Source organism: Amphibalanus amphitrite, unplaced genomic scaffold, assembly GCF_019059575.1.
Source record: "Amphibalanus amphitrite isolate SeventyFive unplaced genomic scaffold, NRLGWU_Aamphi_draft 000103F_arrow, whole genome shotgun sequence".
Classification (NCBI taxonomy): Eukaryota; Metazoa; Arthropoda; class Thecostraca; order Balanomorpha; family Balanidae; genus Amphibalanus; species Amphibalanus amphitrite.
The window spans coordinates 600,090-621,499 of NW_024881598.1; the positions used below are offsets into that span (position 1 = coordinate 600,090).

General features: G+C 47.7%; 1 protein-coding gene across 5 annotated transcripts in view; it reads left to right on the forward strand.

Moving 5' to 3' along the window:
• Positions 1–21,410, forward strand: part of LOC122380657 (mitogen-activated protein kinase kinase kinase kinase 5-like) — a 205,431-nt gene that overhangs the window by 23,230 nt on the left and 160,791 nt on the right. For all 5 annotated transcript variants that reach the window (XM_043364012.1, XM_043364010.1, XM_043364014.1 and 2 more), the window contains exons 4-8: positions 9,802–9,957; positions 10,194–10,297; positions 11,083–11,211; positions 11,630–11,893; positions 15,470–15,586. In XM_043364012.1, the coding sequence (XP_043219947.1) occupies positions 9,802–9,957; positions 10,194–10,297; positions 11,083–11,211; positions 11,630–11,893; positions 15,470–15,586 (770 nt within the window). The remainder of the gene's footprint in view (positions 1–9,801; positions 9,958–10,193; positions 10,298–11,082; positions 11,212–11,629; positions 11,894–15,469; positions 15,587–21,410) is intronic.

Consider the following 21,410-nt stretch of genomic DNA (forward strand, 5'->3'; position numbering starts at 1 on the left):
TTACCTCATGAAGTCACAAAACTGATCACAAACATTCGGGTACAGTATAATTAATTATTTTATGCTATATATTTCCGCTGATAGGGTTTTGTACTGAAAGCTTTTAACCTGCGCCCCGTTGAGGTCTGGCAGGTTTCAGGTCCTGTTGGGGGGGGGGGGGGGACAAAGGCCTCTTCATTGTATCACCGGAACCAATTGTCGGATCGGAAAAATTCAAACTGCATTCGGAAGATCTCATCGAGATGAACAAGTTACAATCTCGATGACCTCGATTTTTGACTTTTGACATCACATAAGATCAAAATAAGCAAATCTGTCCAACTTATAATGATGTGCAGTTTGTCATTAAAATCTAGGTTTCTTAAATGAGTTTCGATATGATGAATATTAGGTATAGATCTGACCCGTGGATGTCATCTTAATGGATATGACCTGTTACGTTACGATAGAGGTCAGCCTCGACCAATCACTAAACACATGCCTAAATCGTATGGAACGGCATGGCTGAATTGTGAATATTTCAGTATTTATGATGTCTTCAAATCATACATTTGAAGCCGCAGCACCCTCGCCGACCATTTTTCTTTGACCTATGACGTCACGGGAACGAAAAAAGTCCAATTTTACCGGTTTTCGATGACAAACCTTTTATTACGTAAAAGTGACTTTAATCAGGTAGAAGCGACGACAACCTTCATATTTAGTCAAGAGGAGATGTAAAAGTAGCATAATATTAGCATTGCCCTTTACAAATTACAAGTACAAACCAGCATGTATAACGCCTTTTGGGGCGACTAACGGAGCGAGCGAGAGGGTGTCCAATTCCATCATAGTTTAGTCACACTTAGTAAGTACCGGGTGAGCCTCGGGCAGTGCATCTCCCGCCTCCGACGTGGTAGGGACCAATCGCAACTGTGTAACCATATATGAAATGCTCTCCTGGCCAATAGTAAGTTGCCACGTAGGTTAGAAGGCTACGCCCTAAGAGTAGGATAGCTCTGCTGAAGTTACCCGATCGGGGGGGACTTAGAGAAGAACTAGAGCCACCATCGGCGCCGGACGTATTACCAGTCCGGGAAGACCACAGGGCTCCACAGCCGCCGGACGCATAACACCTGCTCCGCGTGCTTGTGAAAGACCCCAGCCTCCGCTCACGCCGGGCGTGTACCTGCATCGGTCTCGACCGACACCGTAGCCGACCATCTCGCTCTGTGTTGTGCTCGTGAGACAATACACCTGGACCGGCAGATCATCTCTTCTGGCAAGGGCTGACAACAACACGACGCGCCCCGCCCTGGGCACGAGAAACCGCCGTGTTACAGTTTGAAATTGCGAGGGGGTACCTCTAACTGACTTGTGCACGGCACCCTACTAACCGGTCTCTAGCGATGTGCCAAATTTGAGCACAATCGGCCCCGCCGGTCTCGAGATCTGGAAGCGGCACCCTGCACGTGCGCACGTGCAAAATGGGTCCCAACTGACTTGTGCACGGCACCCTGCTAACTGCTCCGTAACCGTGTACCAAATTTGAGCGCAATCGGTCCAGCCGTTCTCGAGATCTGGAATCGACCCCTGCACGTGCGCACGTGCAGCAGCACCCCAACTCTGGCACATGGATATGCATTGCCTAGTGGGTGCCTACCTACGTGCCAACTTTCAGCGCAATCGGCCAAGTAGTCACCGAGATATTGCAACTATTACAAAACTGACACCTCTTCGTTTTGCACGTGGCACGTGCACAAGGGGTCACCCACATGCATCGGGAATAGTCCAATACTTGGTAGAAGGAATGAAGCTACCCTACAAAAATTCCCGCATGTAAATCATCGGTCAAGTGGTTGCTGAGATATAAGCCTCGCAAAATCGTGACCACGACCGGTCGGCCGCTCATACTCAGAAATTTCCGTTAATCTAAGGAAAGACTCCGCTCGCTTCGCTCGCTCCGTAACAAAAATAATTAAGGTAAATTAATTAAATTAATTTACCTTTAATCATAGATGTGAAAGTACACCGGTTCTGTTCTTTCAAAAAAAAAGTACAAATACCTCTCGAAAATGAGAACGTCATTAGAACAGTTGCCATACAGCAACTTTTTTACAGGGTAGGTGGGCCCATAGAAAATCTCTCCCCTGTGCAAATTTGTTGACTCGTCCTTTATTGTTTTGGTGAGTATCAAAATGTTAACATTTGCTAAAATCGGTCAAAAGTTGCCGCGGGTTAATAACATCGATCGGGGGTCTGCGCCAGCTTACAACCGACGGGGGGGGGGGGGCGCCCCCCTGAGGTTTCGAAAACGAAGCAAGATAGCGACAAGCGGTAAACGGCATGGGGTACGCACGGACAAGGCCTACAATTTTTACTCAGGTCATTTTCAGGTCAGGTCAAAGATGACGTCACAGGGCTAAAAAAGTCCAAATGGCGGCGCTAGATATGGAGAGTTTTTCTCGAATAACTTTCGAATTAGCCAAGCTAGGAACAAACTAAGGGCATCATCGTGATCCTCTCGTCAATCCGCATCGAATCATACATATGTTGGCCTCGAAAGGTCAAGGTCAAAGGTTAACCTCAGGTCACGTGACCTCGAGGTCATCATGTATATCATTCGATGCGCCTTGACGAGCTGAACACAATAAGACCATCCGCGCGGCTGTATCTCGTTCCTGATAGGAGTTACTGGTAAAAACCGTTGGTGACATTTGATGACGTCACATGGACCTTACAGCTGCCCAGCAGCAAAACAGGCCTCAAGGTAGTGAAGGTTGATCGTATATGAAGTCATGTATGGCATATGGGGCCATTCTGACGTGTTTTAGTGGAAAAAACAGGGAGTTGATTTTCCCCCATTGACTTAGGGGAGACCCGGGAGGTATGGGCCATCAGCAGCGGCGGAACACCTTCGATTAAGGGGGGAGGGGGGGGGGGCACCGTCGACTTTTGGTCCCATTCTTTCCATGCAACGCCCATAGGGCTAATGTTAAAATGCCAAAATCAAAGGAGGCACGGTGCCCCGGTGCCCTCCCCGTTCCGCCGCCTATGTGGGCCATCGCAGTTTTGAAGAAGTGTTGCGTATTTTTACGCATTTGACCGCGCAAACTGGTAGCAGCCATTCCGTTATACAACCCACGTGATTTCCAGAATCTTCCTCAGTCTTCTTTGGCAATGAGCGGTGATGAAGCGTTTTTGCCCTCTTCGAGTAAAATAAGGTACATACAGAAAATTCGTGATAAATTTGAAACAGGCTCCTTCTATGATGTCAGACCATCGCTAACATAAAGTGTAAAGCATGCAAGTTAAGACTGGATACACAATTTGAAGCTTTCTTGCAAGATTATGAGCTGAGATGCTACGCACATTCTGGCGTCCTAGCCGGGAGGCACGGGCCACCCATCCCCGGTGATCCTAAATCAATAAACTGAAGCTTTCATTGATTGTCCTCTTCAATAAGTTTTATTTTTGTCGCGCAAGGCCGGAAATTTAACTACGAATTCCATTCCAACAGAAAATATCATTTATCTTATTTCATGGAGCATGATTGAGTTAACCAAAATACATATGTGCCCAAGTGACCTCCATGAAGTAAGCTGTTGGCCGCTTATGCGGTTCCTGGGCTCTAAGAGAGATCAAGGTAGATACCAGCTGCGAGTATTGTTTTCATTGTCGAGAAAATAATATGCAACATGGCACCGGCCCATACCTCCCCGGCCGTGGGCCATACCTCCCGGTGCATTTTGATGAATCGAAAAAGCGCATGATTTATTGAAAGTTATCTCGAGACAAAATAGTTGAGCGCAGATGCCTAATATCAGGCACACTTTGCAGGCGAAAGGCAATTTCACGTACACAGAGTGAAAACCGGGGTCTAGCCACTGCCCACTGGAAGAAAATTGCCTTTTCACAAATACGGTCCATACCTCCCGGGTCTCCCCTATAATGGAGATGTCGGGAAATTGACCTGACCTTAGGTCATCGATATCAAAATTCCGAGATAAACAAATTGTAGCTACCAATGACCTAATAACATCCTGCGACTTTCAAAGGCCTCCGACATCTACTGTAGCTCTGACACGGTGACAAAGTTGCAAAAAAGCGACTTGAGGTTGGGTCATTCAAAGTGACCTGGTGACCTGACCTTAAAAGTTAAGAGGTTCAAACTTGCACACCATGTGTAAAATTGATGAGAAAATAATCATACCAAATTTCGCGGCGCTACGCGCCGCGGTTTTCCCGCTATTCACGAAAAATCTCAGGGGGGGGGGGGACAACCGCCCCCCCCGTCTAAGATCAGTTATAATATATATATATATATATATATATATATATATATATATATATATATATATATATATATATATTGATGGTATTTACAATGGCTATATCTCTTGGAGCTTTAGGGATATTTTGTTGATTTTTGGCATGTGTAAAGGCATTAAGACATTTCCTGAATCCTGACGCATATTTAGGTTTAAAAAATCCCCAAAGTTCACAAATATTTCCAAAAATCTTAAGATTGAGTTTGAAAACCTCAGGATCTTGAAAGTTTATATTTTGAAAGTTGGAGATAGCCATTTCCTTTGCATTTTTTTTCTTCTTAAACCTACGGCTTGTTTTTGGAATCTCTAGCTTGATATCCTGATTGCTTATGACCAGGGCTGCGGGGCCGATGGATTTTCGGGTGACTCAGACTCCGACTCGGACTCCGGCTTCAAAAACTGACTCCGACTCAGACTCCAGCTGTGACTCCGGACGTTTTTCTTAACCCTCGCCAGACAAGGGCCTTTTTCATAACACGGACGGCGAGGGGGGTTGGTACGACCCCCAGTCTTCTAGCCATTGGCTCCTGTGACACTTAACCCGGCAGGCGGTGGGCCTCCCGGCCACCTTCCGCGCAGTGGTGGAGTGCATTTTTTGCCCCCCCCCCCCCGTTTCTCCGAAACTACTGGACGGATCCGCAAAATTCAAACGGGGTTCGAAAGCCCTATCAAATTTGTCGACGGAAACCAAATTTCATTTACCTCGGGGTCACCGATGACGTCACAGGTCAGGTCAAAGACAAAATGTTTCACCGTTCACGGGTCTTCTTAGGGAATGCGCTATAACATCGAGTAAAAAGCATTTTGTCGAAAATCAGCGATAGGGCGTCAGTTGCCTAGCACATATGTTGCTATTAGAGGTCACTGATACTACCAGGTCAGGTCACAGGTGAGGTCACCAAGGGTCAGCACATGAACCCAACTTTACTAAGGTTGTGTGGTGCATGCTTTATGACCCATTTTTCATTTCCAACTCAATGGTGATGGTTATAAGACCATCAGGTACGGTTTAGGTCACTTTCTGTTGGAGGTCAGGTCAAGGTCAGGTAAAAAAGGATCACATTTCAAAGTTGATAGTTTTGCATAAAATGGGTATTGATTCGATGCAGCTCGTCACGGGGAGTCTAATGGTGGTCTTTGCGCTATGAGGTCTAGAATTGCTAAAAATTGAGTTTGAAAATTTGACGTCATGAATTTTGAACAGTTTTTCGCTATACCTTGGCCAAAAAAGAGGTATGGATCTCAAATTTGGTATGTGGATAGAATGCGGTAAAGAATATCATATATGTTCCGTTTTATTATTTTTCAAAAATCTTTTTTTAATTTTTTTTGGGTCAAAATCCAAAACTTTCAAAAATTCGAGATAGCAGTTTTGTAGCCCTGTTAATTCTACACTTTTTATGTCTAAAATATTGTTCTATATCTCTAAAGCTGTAGGCGTGACAGATCTTCCCGCGAAACCTTTTTTTTGGGTCGAAAATGACAGAAATGACGTCACTTCGACGTCATTAGCAGCCAACCTATCATAGCCTTTGGAAAATTTTGGTCACAATGTACAAAAGCTATTCACGGGAGGGTACTGAAAGTTTGGTGACGATCGGCGCAGCGGTTCTGGAGATATATCGTAAAACCTAAGGGGGGGGGGGGAACAAAAAAAATGCCCCCCCCGCACCGCCTGGAAGGTTAAGAAACACCAGATTAACAGGTAGGTGGCCCCATAGAAAATCTCTTCACTGTGCAAATTTGTTGACCTATTGACTCTAGGTCAATATTTAGGGGGTGTTATTTATTGGTATATTTTGGTGAGTAAAAATGTAAACATTTTGCTAAAACCGGTCAAAAGCTTTTGGCATAAAACTTTTGATGTAGCCTTCGCCCGAGTGGGGGGGGGGGGGGGCTGGCCACAACTGCCAATTTTTGCGCGTGTAAAGAAAACCGCGCCGCGAAACTTTGTATAGCTTATCATACATCAATTTTGCATCATGTGTGGAAGTTGTGACCCCAGGTCACGTAAGGTCAGGTCACCAGGTCAAGTTAAATAACCATACCTCTAAAAGACTTTGTGATTCTGTCATTCCTTCAGTTTATATCCAAGAAGTTTGAAACTCGGGTTTTACACAAGGAAATCAGTAGGTATGAACAATTTGTTTATCTCGGAATTTTAATATCGGCGACCTAAGGTCAGGTCAATTTTGCGAACTCTCCATTATAAGTCAATGGGAGAAACTTGAAATGGTCTTTGTTTGGCCGAAAACACCCTCAAACATCGTGAAATAGGTAAATATGACACACTGTACCGGAACATTGCACCGGTGACCCCTTTTATGCCTCTGAGGTCATCTCGGGTCATAGCTTTTTTACAATAACTTTAGATAGAAACATGCTAGAGCGATGAAAACACCATGAATGTGTTCAGTTCAGCAATACGAATCGAATGACATGCAACTTGACCTTTTCCGTGACCTTGACCTGAGGTCAAATTTTCAAGTTGACCTTTTCAGGTCATCCTATAGTTCATTCGACGCGTGTCGACGAGACAAACGCGATGCCGGTAAAATCAGCGTGATATAATTTTGGAGTCCAAAGCTATGATGCGAAAACCTTTTCCGCAAAAACGTCCAATTTTGATAGTTTTTGCCCTCTGGAGGCTAACCCGTTGACCTTAGGTCAAATATGAGAACATTTTTCAGAAAGGCTTTTGAAAGAGCCTATCGAATGCGCTTTTCTGCAGTGCTCTAGCTCTATTGGTTCCCGACTTATGCGCCAATTTGTAAAAAGCTGTCAAAATCGGGTACAAAAATCATGAACAATTTATCTTTGGTGACATTCAGTGACCTCAGCGAAGACCTGATGAAAAATGACCCAGATGATTCTGAAAGTTCTTGTAGCGATCTATCTATTGCTTTTTACCGCGTCTTTCTAGCTTGGTTACTTTCCGAGATAATCTGGTGTGGCCAAAAAGGGGCTTTTTTTCAATACAATATAACATTTTCATGTGCACACTTTGGTTTTACACTTAGCACACCTTACATTACACATTAGGTAATACATTGCATACTTCCATTTCACACACATTTTTTCCTGCCCCGCCCCGCATCGCCCCGCGAAATTACACATATTCCCGTTCTCGCTGGGGCGATGCCCCAGGCCGCCCGATAGGTTGGCGAGCCGCGCGCCCGGCCGGCCGGCCGACCCTTTATGGTGTCGGCCTCCGGTTAGCCGGGTTGGGTTAGGGGCGGGCAGGACAGCCAAAAAGGGGCTTTTTGGCCCACCATGGCGAAGTTGGCTGAGAGGTCCACCCGGGCGCGGGTTAAGATTGAGCAAAAATAAAGCACCAGTGAACTCAGCATGTCCGTGTGCACCGAATGGTTTACTTTCTTACTAGTTAAATTGAACTTAAATTTTTTTTTAAACATTAAGTGAACTTCAAGAAATATTGAATTAAGTTCAAGTTAATCAAAGTGCATCATACCGCACGCCATTCTACTCGGCTGACCACATGGAACACAATGACACCATTTTTGAAGCTTTAGCCTCATTGTGTGTCAAGTTATTAGCAAAAGCGTATTTTGACCTCAGTTGACCTCATTTGACCCGACCATAGCGGTATTGCAGCATGCAAACACCAGTTAGATGTAAACTAAGGTAGTACAACACAAAACGTTGGAATGGAGCACACATCTCTCATATTTTTACTATTGAAGTCATCCGGGCAAATTTCCTTAGAATTTGTCGTGACCTCTATGTAGATGACCTCAGGTCACCCGAATTCGAAAAACCGGAATGCATATGATGGCACTCGGTGAGCTTTTCATGTCCTGCAAGCAGGGCTGCGGAGTCGGAGTCGGAGTTGGAGTCGGTCGGAGTCGACAATTCTGCCCGGAGTCGGAGTCGGAGTCGCCAAAATCTTACCGGCCCCGACTCCGGAGTCGGAGGAGGTAACGCTGTATGGCTCAAAGTAGTGTACTGCACCTGTTCGATTGCATTGTGCTCGAAATTGGATTTTGCCGAAAAAAGTATATTTTGCTGTTTTGGACGAACGTGTTTACGAGCTAAAGAAAAGCTAAAGAAAAGCTCGTAGCTAAAGAAGCAGAAAACTGTGAAATCCCCAAAACCTGCTTTTTAATTCTGCATGTTATTTTGTATGCATATTTGCAACGCAATGCCTTGGAACGCACAAGAGTTTCAGGCAAGATAAAAACATCTCCATTATGAACTTCAATATCGTAATATATATTTTAATAGAACCGTCCGGAGTCGGAGTCGGAGTCGATTTTTAAGTCGGAGTCGGGGTCGGAGTCACCCTAAAATCCATCGAGTCCGCAGCCCTGCCTGCAAGTTTGAATCAAATCGATGAACAATCTAGATTTCATTAAAAAAAGGTTATTTTAGTGTCATTTTGACCACGTACCGGTTTTTGTGACCTTGTGACCTGACTGGTCACTGAAACCCAAAACTTCCAGGACACGTCAGATGATTGCCCCAAGCTGTTTCTAAAATTTGGTGGCGCTACGTACCGCGGCATTCACGCTACAAGCGAAAAATTCTGTAGTTTTTACCGCTAATCTTATCAATTTTATCCTGACCTTGTACCGTTTTTTTTTGACCTGGTGACCTGACCTAAAGTGACTGAGACCTGAAATTTTCAGGAAAGGTGTCAAAAGGCTGCCCCAGAGGGCATACCAAATTTGGCGGCTTGTTATTCGCGAAAAACCTTAGGGGGAGGGGGTTGCATCAACCCCGCTCGCCTGGCGAGGGTTAAAATTCATATGATAATAAAGTTCTTTGTGCAGATGCTTTTATTTTGCCTGAAACGAGCTTTTGTGTGTGCCCCAAGGCCCTGCATTGCTTCAAAATGCATTAAAAGATAGTATGCAGAATTAAAAACAGGTTTTGGCGAATTCGCCGTCGTCTGCTTCTTTCGCTAAAAACAATCGTTCAAAACAGGAATATGAGTTTTTCGACAAAATCTGATTTTGAAATTTCAACGAACGTAGGATTGCCGAGCAAACAGGTGCAAGGCATGACGCTGAGCCATGCAGCGATAGATCCAACTCCGAAGTCGGAGTCGGTAAGATTTTGGTGACTCTGACTCCGGGCGAAACTGTCGACTCCGGCCGACTCCAACTCCGACTCCGACTCCGCAGCCCTGCTTTTATGCTGTCCTGATACCCTTTGCCACCCCTCTCCCCTCCAACGGGCCGCGGGGAAGGTTTCAGTAGGTTCTAAGCTGGCCGCATTGTGCAAACAATACTACCATTTGTCTTGGCGATCATCACACACGGGGCGCGATTGTCGTGTGCCGTCTGAGACGCGCCTGTGACTCGCTTGTGACACGTCCGTTACCCGTCTTTGACCCGCCTGTGACACGTCCGTTACCCGTCCGTTACCCGTCTGTGACCCGCCTGTGACCCGTCCGTTACCCGTCTGTGACACGTCTGTGACTCGCCTGTGACTCACCTGTGCCCCGTCTGCTCCCGCCCGCCTGCAGCGGACGACTTTGGTATCATCCAGCAGGAGATTGTGATGATGAAGGACTGCCGGCACGCCAACATCGTGGCCTACTTCGGCTCGTACCTGCGGAAGGACCGGCTGTGGATCTGCATGGAGTTCTGTGGCGGCGGCTCACTGCAGGACATCTACCACGGTGCGCCGCGCCGCCGCGCCGCCCGCAGGGGGCCCTAGTGTGGCGGCACCATTTCTCAGAACTTGCCCGGAAACGGCTGAGCTAAAGCAGCCTCTGGCCTAGCGGCGAATCTCGCCTGGGAGGCGTGGTCACGTGGTGCACACAGTGCACACTCACAGCCGGCGCGTCTGATCCACGTGAGGTGCGGGCTTCCCTGGTCACCGGGGCGCGCCTGACCCGCCCACCTCTGCCCACAGTGACGGGCCCGCTGAGCGAGCATCAGATAGCCTACGTCTGCAAGCAGACCCTGCACGGCCTGTCCTACCTGCACAGCCTGAGCAAGATGCACAGAGACATCAAGGTAGGCGCCCCGTCCGCTGGCTTGTATATAATTCATTTTTGTGGATGATATAAAGATGTGTGGTTATGGTGACTAAAATGGCCGGCAGTCTTATCTGGTGCTGTCACTGTCTGTACCTACTAGATGTCGCTGATCTGCGGGCTGTGCACCGCTGATGCGGCCAGTTCTACCTCTACTGGCTGTTTGTCGCGTAACTGTGTAAACTACCTCTACTGGCTGTTTGTCGCGTAACTGTGTAAATTTGTTTGTCGCATATTACGGAACTGCTCGTATAACCTCTGATGTCGACGTTTTGACCGTAGAACTTCTGACGTCTGTGTGTCTGGTGGGACAGCTACTGACGTCTGATGGTACAGCTACTGACGAGTGACTCGGCCGGTGGGATAGCTACTGACGTCTGGTGGACAGCTACTGACGTCTGGTGGGACAGCTACTAACGTCTGGTGGGACAGCTACTGACGTATGGTGGACAGCTACTGACGTCTGGTGGGACAGCTACTGACGCGGCCGTTGGGACAGCTACTGACGTCTGGTGGGACAGCTACTGACGTCTGGTGGGACAGCTACTGACGTCTGGTGGACAGCTACTGACGTCTGGTGGGACAGCTACTGACGTCTGGTGGGACAGCTACTGACTCGGCCGGTGGGACAGCTACTGACGTTTGGTGGACAGCTACTGACGTCTGGTGGACAGCTACTGACGTCTGGTGGGACAGCTACTGACGCGGCCGGTGGGACAGCTACTGACGTCTGGTGGGACAGATACTGACGCGTCTGACCGGCAGGGCGCCAACATCCTGCTGACGGAGGCCGGGGACGTTAAGCTGGCCGACTTCGGTGTCTCGGCGCAGATCACCGCCACGCTGGGCAAGCGGCAGTCCTTCATCGGCACGCCGTACTGGATGGCGCCCGAGGTAGGCGCGCCGACACGGGATGGGGTATGTACGCGGACATCGCGGGGTAGGCACACGGATGCAGCTGTCGAGCTCCCATCCAGCGATGCGAAGCTGTCGTGACTAAAGAGAGAATGTCTTTCAGCTCTATCAGGAGTACATATAAGTTTTGCATAATTTTTATGATGGTGCATTTGGCACATATATTTTTTCTTGTCGTTTTTTATTTACTGACGATTAATATAATAAGATATATTCAGAGTATGTTGTTGCGTTTAGGAATGGTATGCCACCCCGGTTGTAGCAGCCACCAGCTTGTCTGGCGTCTGGCGGCATTTGTCCACTGCGGCTTCTGCGGGTCTCTACGCGCGCCGTGATTGTGGACAGATCCCGTCAATCCACACCCCCCCCCCCCGCTGCGACCCTCGGCCGCTGTCAGGTGGCAGCCGTGGAGCGGAAGGGCGGCTACAACCAGCAGTGCGACGTCTGGGCGGTGGGTATCACGGCCATCGAGCTGGCCGAGCTGCAGCCGCCCATGTTCGACCTGCACCCCATGCGCGCCCTCTTCCTCATGTCCAAGTCGGGCTTCAAGCCGCCACAGCTGCGCGAGCGCTCGCGCTGGTCGTCCGCCATGCACTCCTTTGTGAAGGTGGCGCTCACTAAGAACCCCAAGAAGCGGCCGACGGCCGAACGGCTGCTGGAGGTGGGTGCTCGCCGCCGCCGCGCAGCCCGGCCTCTGCTCTGGGGCGGAACATGCGCCAACGTGTGCTGTCAACAGTAGATGCTGGTTGAGAAAGCCAAATGGGGTCCCTGGCTTTCAATTACTGGTTTGGGTACTCACAACATCGGGAATTGCCTCAATTTGGAGATATTTAATTTTTAATTCTGCAGTTTTTGGATTCAAAGGGGCCAATACATTTGAAATTTGAATGCCCCCTTAGACTGTGTGACATCAGCGCGGATGTAGCGATTTTTGAATCTTTTACTCAACCCTTAGAAGAATCATGGAAAAAGACAGTTGTTGCTGTGGTGATATATACTGCCTTGCGCGCAACATCCGTCGCACTTTTAAGATACCAAATTATAATTGCTTTCAAATGACGTCATAGAAACAGCGGAGGCCCCCAGAAATAAGCACAAATAAAAGTATAACATCTAAAAAGAAACAGTGAATATTTTTTTGTTGAAATTTGGTAGATATTTTTGCTCTTTCTGAACCACGATGCATCACTTGTTTGCCAATTTATTATTATTTTTTTTGAAGTAAGGAACTGGGAGGGTCCCTTTATCGGAGTGGGGCAGGTATTGGCTTTCGGATGACCTTATGCAGGATCTCCGGAAATTATTTGCCCCTCCATCAGATCGCCGCCTAATTAATAAAAAAGAGCCCCCGGGTCGTGGTTTATTTCGCGATTTTACTATCCGCCACCCCGTCATAGGGGAGAGTGGAGTAAAGCGAACCACTGGGGCAAAGCGAACCACCCCCTCTGAAGCCCCAATAAATGGCCCCCTTCAAAAACAAAGATAGCCATTAACAATGCCTTATGTTGGCACATTTCTTGTCACAGTGGCTCGTCTCTAGGAATAATTCGTTTTCAACCCAGGGCCAGAAATGTGTTTTTTTTTTCAATTCCCCCTCTAATTTTAGCATGGAATATATACCAAAATTAAGTTTAGACTTGAGATATCAACCTAAGTCAGCATCCGCACTACCGTCACAGAGGCACAATGGTACGCATTTTCGGTTTGGCACGAACCCGAAATGGCTCAGCACACTGTGTTGTCGGCAATGCCTACTCAAATGCAGAATTTGGGAGTGGGGTAAAGTGGACCATTAATAAACACACTCGCCCCTTTATCGGCAAATTCAGAAAAATGCGATAGGCTAAAATTGAATTCGTTGTAGCTAGCAGATGAATTAGAGACGTTAAAAATGCTCTTGGAAGTAAGTGGCTCTTGAAGAAGAAAGAAGAATTTCGGTGGTCCACTTTGCCCCACTAGTTTTTCGAATTCAAAATGTGTAGTGGTAATGTTCCACGAAGAATTAAACCACTTTCCAAAGTAGCTAAACAAAACTCGCCTACATGGAAGTTTGGGCTGATGGATTAAGCTTACACGTAGGCTGGTTTAAACTAACATTTTCACCAGTGGCGGATCCAGGGGGGGGGGCAAAATGGGCATTTGCCCCTCCCAAATGGCATAATTTTAACATTACGCCTATGGACGAGGCATGGAAAGAATCGATAAATTGTTATGGTTTGCCCCCCCCCCAAACTCTGAGCTGGATCCGCCTCTGATTTTCACTACCACTTAGCCTGCTATCTGACGCTGTTTCTTAGCTAGTCCGCTTTACCCCACTCTCCCCTACCCAATCCCTCATCCGCTCTGACATCCCATAGATCAAGATGTCCGCGTTGATGTTCAGCCTTTCACAGGTTCCTCTGAAGTTCGTTATCTGTGGTTGCTGGTTCCATCTTGCTGAGCTCGTCTTTCATGTTTCCCCAAAGGTTTTTGATTGGGCTTGGGACTGAGTATTCGATTCGACTTCCTGCTTCATCCTAGCCTTCACCATAACTTCAGCGCAGTGACGCTTTGTCAAAGAGTGTTCTTTCGCCATAGTAGACACCACGTTCAGGTGCGAGTTACGCCTGCCAAACACTGGCCCCTGGCGCCTCGCAAGTGTCAGGGTCAGGTGACCGGGCTAGGTCTGTGACTAACGGACAGCTGTGGATGGCCTGAGGCACGGTCTAGGCAGATTTCCAATAGTTCTTTAAGCGCACGGTGGTACCTATTATAGCCGAAAAAAACAAGGGGAATAAACAGCTATTTAAGATGAATAAACAAGGGGCAAATAATTTTCGGACACACTGTAGAATACCTAATTATCATATACAATATACATTATCCCGCGAGTTGCTGGGGGGGGACGTTAAACGCCCCCACTTTTTTCGCCGGGCCATAGCATAAAAACGGCGCGTCGCAGGCGCGCCAAATTTTTAATACCTGTAGGGAATTGATTGAAGTTTATTGTGACAAAGTTTCAAAAAAATCGGTCGGAAATTTTTTGAGATATCGAAGTTTTAGTGACGTCATGATTTCTGAGTTTTCGACCAAAAACGGCATATGTTCAAAAAATCATATAAAATCACAGAATAGACATACAGTCATGCCGTAAACGCCATTAGACTGCCAATACCATGAACAATCAAATGGCTATCTTCGATTATTGATTATCGTTCCGCATTTTCCAAAATCTTGAACTGAATCTTGGCAATTTCTCGTGACTACTTCACGACCATGATACATGCATTTCTTAAATTGAACTTTTTGAGCCAAACACGTACACATTTGATAAAATGAATGTCACCATCGTGTTCTACGCCCCAAATTACCCATAAAACATGTGTCACAGGCTGCGAATATCAGTTTTGATTTTCGGGGATATGTGCCTACCCGGTTGACCTGACCTTGACCCTGACCTATGCTTGACTGACCCCTACATGGAGCTGACACTCTTGTAGGCCTTATATGATGGATTGTGCACCGTTTTGACAACGTTTATGACGAGAGGCGCCCATTGCGAAGCCCTGAAGTCCATGTTACTGGAAGCCCGATTTCAGGTGTTTGACCTGACCTTGACCCGACCTGTGACCTCAAAATTCAACTTTAAAGTACTCATCGGAAGCGTCTCGTCGCGTTCTTTCGTTTGCCGCCTCGTGCGTTTCGCTGCGCCTATTGATTCTCGAGTTATCGGCTGGGGGCGTTTAACGCCCCCCCCCCCAGCAAACGGTGGGTGGCGAAATACCCCAGCAACTGCCGGGTTATGTTTAAATGATGTTTTGGCCACTAGCATTGATCACACCAATGCCCAAATATTAGAACCTGATTTAAAGAGTGGGATGATACGATTATCATGTTTTAAAGACTGGGATGATACGATTATCACATTTTTAGCCAGTGGTTTCAAAACTGTTACAACGTTGGTACGTTTGATAGAAGTTAGGCGTTCAAAATTTATGTGCGTTTATGATTCATCAACCTATTACCTTTCTACGTGTGACTTAATGTGACCAGAGGCACAGTGTGACTCAATGTGATCAGAAGCACAATGTCACTATGTGATCAGTCACAGTGTGACCATGTGATCAGTCACAGTGTGACTCATTGTGATCAGAGTGACAGCGCCGCTCAGATTCACTCCAGAGTCGGAGACGACCCTGGTGGCGCTGAGCTGGCCGCCGGAGCTGTGACCCTGACCCCGAGCTGTGTGCGGCGGCAGCACCCGTTCGTGACGGGCGGCCACCTGCAGCAGCGGCTCATGTGCGAGCTGCTGGACAAGGTGCGCAGCCCCAGCCGACTGGCCGTCTTCGCGCTGGAGGAGCCCGACGACGAGGGGGTGAGTGTTCCGCCGCCCGGGGGGGGGGGGGGGTGACCAGCCGGGGGAGCGAAGGACCGCCGCCGGGAGGGGAGGGGCAGGGGAAGGTGACCGTCGCTGGGTGAGGTCATCCGAGCCGCAGTCACCGCTCCGAGGCTGATCGCAGCCCGCTTCTCTCTGTCTTTCTCGTGTCTCTGTCCTATGTATCACGTTTAAAATGTGCGTCATGTGATAACAAACATACTTACGTGCAACTGCAGACATGTGCATGGATCCGAGTGATGGATCTATGATCTCACTGGATCTCAAGCAAAAAATTATAATCGGATCTATGATCCCTACGGATCTTTCGATAAATTAAAGAGCTGGACTATGATCCTGTCAAATCCGAGATCATGATCTGCGAGATCTGATCCCAGATCCATTTTCTCGGATCATGCACATGTCTGCTTACGTGTTTCCATGCTCTGATTGTGAGGTTGGATAAGGTTTATGGTCTACATTGGTACTTATGCTGCTGTGCATTATGCACTGGTTGTATTTTCCAAATAAAGTCAGCACAGAAGGTTCTCATTTACACAGGTTTACACAGCTTTGGCGCTGGTTCTAACAACATTAGATGTTAGCTTTTATCTGATGATCTATAGGGTGTCCGGAAAGTCCTGGCGCTTTTTAACTTTTTTAACCCGCGCATGACTGGGGGAGGGGGGGGGGGGGCTCAACAGAGCCTCCCCTCCCGTTTTTCAGCAATATCTTACCGTTTGACGGATCAACACGAAACTTGCGGTACCCTCAGCGGCATCAATTTGACACCTTGTGTTAAAATTTCAACTTTCTAGCTACCATAGTTTGGCCGGAATGACGTCAAAGTGACGTCATGTCGGCCGATTTTGATGCAAGATATTGAATTACGGCAAACGCTCTCAAGAGCTCAGTTTTGAATCTAGATCCGTTTTCTTTGCACGAGTGGACTACAAAAGACACGTAGCTATCAAACTGCTATCTCGAATTATCAAAATTTGAAAATTTTGAAAATATATATTTACAATTACAAAAAAAATATATTTTTGATGTTTTCAAAAAGTTTTTGACTTTTCGCAAATACCGGAATATATGTGATAGAACACACTCTGATGAACTACACTAGCATGTTTTAGTCCAATATCTTCAAAAATAGCCAAGGTACTCGCATTATTGTCAAAATTTTACAATTATATATTTTTCAAATCCATTTTTCAGTACGTTTTTGACGTCGTACAGCATTATAAATGGCACCATCGTGTTCCTGAGCTCAAACTGCATCTGATAGGCACCTTTTTTGTTGAAAAATTTCGTTTTTAAATTTGACCTTTTCTGACCTGAAAGTGACCTGACCTCCGGTAAATTCAGCTGACAATGACCTCAAATGACACAGACGACACTATTTTCGAAATCTACGAGTAAGATGGACCATAAAACATGCGTCACGTGACCGATACATGATATACAATTTTCGTGACCTAGGGTGACCTGGCCTTGACCTTAAAAATTCGAAGTAAAAGTTCGTTACCCTCAGGGTATCTAAGGCATCTATCAAGCAGTGCGTAGACCAAAAATGAGCCTGATCGGACCGGCGGTCAGAGCCTAAATTGTGAACTAGAAAAAATGTCGATAATTTTTAATTTGACCTGACCTGTGACGTCATCGGTGACCTCGAGATAAATGAAAATAGGTTTCGCTTGACAGTTTTTCCAGGGCTATCAGACGCCGTTTGAATTTTGACGATCGGCCCAGTAGTTTCGGAGATAGGAGGTGGGGCTGTGGAGAGCCCCCCCCCCCCCCCCCCCAGTCACTTGTGTTATGGAAAATACTCCAGTCATGCGCGGGTTAACAAGTTCTTTTGGTTCATAGATAGTCAACGATAGATCAAAACGATGACCAAAGGCACCAAGCCACATACTTTCGCTTAATGCATTGCGACCACCGTCTGCGCGGACGACGGACTCGACGCGGGGCGGAAGTGCCTGCGGATTTTTACGATGTAGGACATTTCCAGGTCCTCCCATAGCTGTCATGATGGGAGTCTTCAGCGGCAAAGAGTCCAGGTTGGGATGAGAGGCGGCCTATAGCTTATTATGCAAAGCGTGTCGCATGCTTGAGCGGGAGAGAATAAGCTAGTAAAATTAGGAGAATAAAGTGGACTCATCTCATTTCGCCACGGTGATCTGGCCCGCTGAGCTCCTGTCAGTTTGGCTTGGACGACAGCGACGTTTTTGAAGGGCGCTCTGTGCTGTTGAAATGTGAAGTGACCCTTAGGGCAAGTCGTCTTGACCCCCGGGTTGGTGTGCCTGTCCAGGATCCCCTCGTGGACCAGCCTGTTATTCATTTATTCGACATTGATGAAGATGAGGGAACTTTTTGTCGATCAGACCCCAGGATTTTCTTCGATTACCGCTGAACTGCTGCTAGGTTCTCGGCAGTTTTGCCATACGGCAGTCATGTCTAGCTGGCAGACAGAGTCTGAGTGACATCTCCATGGATCCGAGAAGCTGCGAAAGGTGAAACCTGCCGTGGAGCACTGGCAGTCCTGCTTTCAAGGCAATAGACACCTGTTCTTTGGAAGTGGTCCTTAGCAGACTACGCATAGGGCATACGTATGCAAGCATGGTCATCTCCTCTGTGGAGATGATCAACCAACATGTAGGCATTGTGCCGTGCCGCTCACAGTCACTCGCATTCTCTTAAGTTGCTCGCACCTCGAACCAAATCGGACACGCTACCTCGACCGCATTGCCCCAAGCACCACCATCCGCCACCTGTTGGGTGACGACTCACCCTGGGTTTCATCCGGCAGCATCTTCTCTTACATTTAGTCCATCAGTTTTCCTGTGGTATACTCGTAATGCCCGTATAAAGCACCTCATCTAGCTCTAGCCTTTTTAGTCCGTCAGTTCTCTGTTGCTTTACCAGTACAACGTTATGGGCACAAACAGACCGCCGCAGTTAGTCGCCGCGCCCTAAAGCCCTCATAAACCAACAAACATACAGCTGGGGTCGTACCGGTCTGATTACAGGGTGTCATGGAAAAAAACTGCCTATTTTATTTTTTACATAGATAAAAAGTAACCACAGTAGATGATTCGACCAAACACCAAATTACATCCGGATCGATGCTATTTTATTGCAAGTGACCTTGTTTTACACAAGTGCTACCCGACTCGAGCTACAGCACGTGTTCGAAATGTCCGCCGTTCCGCTCCAGGCACAGTGGTGCTCTCTTCTTCAGGTTCTCCAGAACAGAGCGACAGAACAGAGCCTTGACTGCCGGATCTGTCGTCGTACCTCCGACTTCAGGTCTGGGATGGTCCTTGGTGCCGATTGGTAGACACGAGACTTGATACGACCCCAAAGGAAATAGTCCAGTGGGGTCAGACAGGGGAGCTGGCGGGCCACGCTGTGGGAGCCCCGACGGAGATCAAACGGGTACCGAAACGCTCGCGCAGCCACGTCCGGTTCTCTCCCGCTCGGTGAGGTGTCTTGTTGGAAGCAGATTCCATCAGTCTTTCCTTGCAGTCTCTTCCGAAGCACCGCATCGAACCTTTTTTCAACACGGAGCTGTATCGGTCGGCGCTGACTGTCGGAGCTCTCCCAGCAGAGTCCTCGAACCAAAACGGTCCGATGATGCCCTCGCTGCTGATCGCACACCAGGCTGTGCACTTCGCTGCATGGCTGACCCTTTGATGGACGACACCAGGCTGCGACTGGGACCAAACGCGACTGTTTTGACGCTTTGGTTCTCTTTGAAGGCAAAAATGGGCCTCATCACTGAATCAGATTTGGTCCATGAATGGCGGATTCTGGTCGCATTGTATTCAAGGTATTCAAGAATCAAGGTATTCAAGGTATATTCGAAGGTCGTTCCACAAGTGGCTCTTAGGGCCCAGTCAATACAAATTCAATGTATGACTGTAGATTGTAGAAACACATTAAAAGGAAATAGACCCAATACATGTCAAATCAGGCATTAAAATGGCCGCACAAGGAGCGCCTAGTCGCGCATGAGGTCACATTTCGTGGAAGTTCATTCCACGATACCGCGTCCCTGTATGGGAAGAGCCGCCTCGCCATGGTGAGCCGGTAGCGAGGCAGCTCCAGTACCGACACCCCCGCGGCAGCGCTGCGCGACTCGCGCCCTGATACGGCGGCACGAGGGCGAAACATCGCACGCAGGGGGCCGGGCGCGGAAACAACGTGGAGAGCGCGATATACGTTCAGCGTGTCACGACGAGCGACCATTTCCCGAATGTCCGGCCAGCCGAGCGCGGCGAGAGCGGGCATAACATGGTCGGGGCTAACAAGGCATTGTCTAAAAAAAAAAAAAAACTAAGCGCGAAAAGTCATTCTGGCCTGCCAGTCCCGTTCACTGAGCTGCCGATGGACCGCAATCCTGTAGGGGGTCAGTCCAGGTCATGTCCTGTCCAGTCATGTACTATGCCAATAAACTCTGTGTGTATGTGTGTGTGTGTGTGTGTGTGTGTGTGTGTGTGTGTGTGTGTGTGTGTGTGTGTGTGTGTGTGTGTATGTCATCCCTCAGCGTCCTGTGGGCGGTAAACGGACTGCGGCCGGCCTCCTGCGCCACCTTCCTCCGACTGGACTTCCTTGGGTCACTGGTGATGATCTCCTTCACCCTCTTCGCCGCGTCAGCCGAACACTCGGAGCGTTTTCTCCCACTTCTGCCACGGTTTCTGTTGGCAAGGAACCCATGCACAGTGGGGATTTTTCCGATCTAGCGCGTCTTTATTCCAAAAATCTTTTTTGGGTTTTTGCTGATTTTTTTTTGTGTTAGTGGGGCTAAGAAATGTCTGAATTTTCTTATATGACATAGTTTTATCTGTATGTTCACAGCAACACTACGAAAAATGCCCCCAAAGCTCACACTCATGCGTGATTACTCAATGGGCTCAGTAATGCCCGAAAGTATAACTCAATTTCATTGTCCTGTCCTGTTGGTTTTGTTTATTATTGTTTATTAATTATCCAGGTAGCCACAGACAAACGCCCATTTACGGCTCCAGTCAGGTCAGTGTAACACATACAAATAACAACACAAAAACACAAAAACTAAAACAAAACGTACAGTAAGCGAACAAATATAAAGTGATCGCACAAACGCTCAGTCATACAGCAGTCAGAGACAACACTCAGACGTTGTAGGGACTGAGATTGTTGGAGTACTCCCAGGCATCGCGTCCGAATGACCTGCCATGGAAAATATCTGCGGCTTGCACGTGCTGTAGCAGCAGATTGCATGAGCGATAGAGACGTGCAATGAAACTGCTTTTTACTGCGTTTACCCTAGCGAAAGGCTCATGCAGTAGACCAGTGTGTCTAATTGACCATCTCCCGGGGACTGCCAGACCGAACATAGCCACTAACTGGTCACAGTCGATGCGATGATTGAGTACATTGTACACGAACATTAGATCAGAATGGGCAAAACGACCCTTGATGGACATGGTGTTAAAATGCTGCAGCAGACTAACATATTCCAGTGAAGGACAGTTTGAGCGGATCTTTGCCGCAAGCCACATGAGAAAGTGATGCTGCAGTCGTTCTAGCCTAGCCAGGCGGCTAACGGCAGCTCCGCTCCAGATTACGCTGGCGTACCAGTTGGGGAAACTGTGGTCAAATCTTCCATTTTTTTGGGAAGCCTTCCATTTTTTGGAGGATTTTCCATATATGGGTACTTATCTTCCAAAAATGGGTACGCTAATGACGCAATCGTACCCAAATATAGAAAATGTTGCGCATATGTTGGGACTTACGATTTCCGCCGAACTTGAAGCAAATGCAACTATCGCCCCTG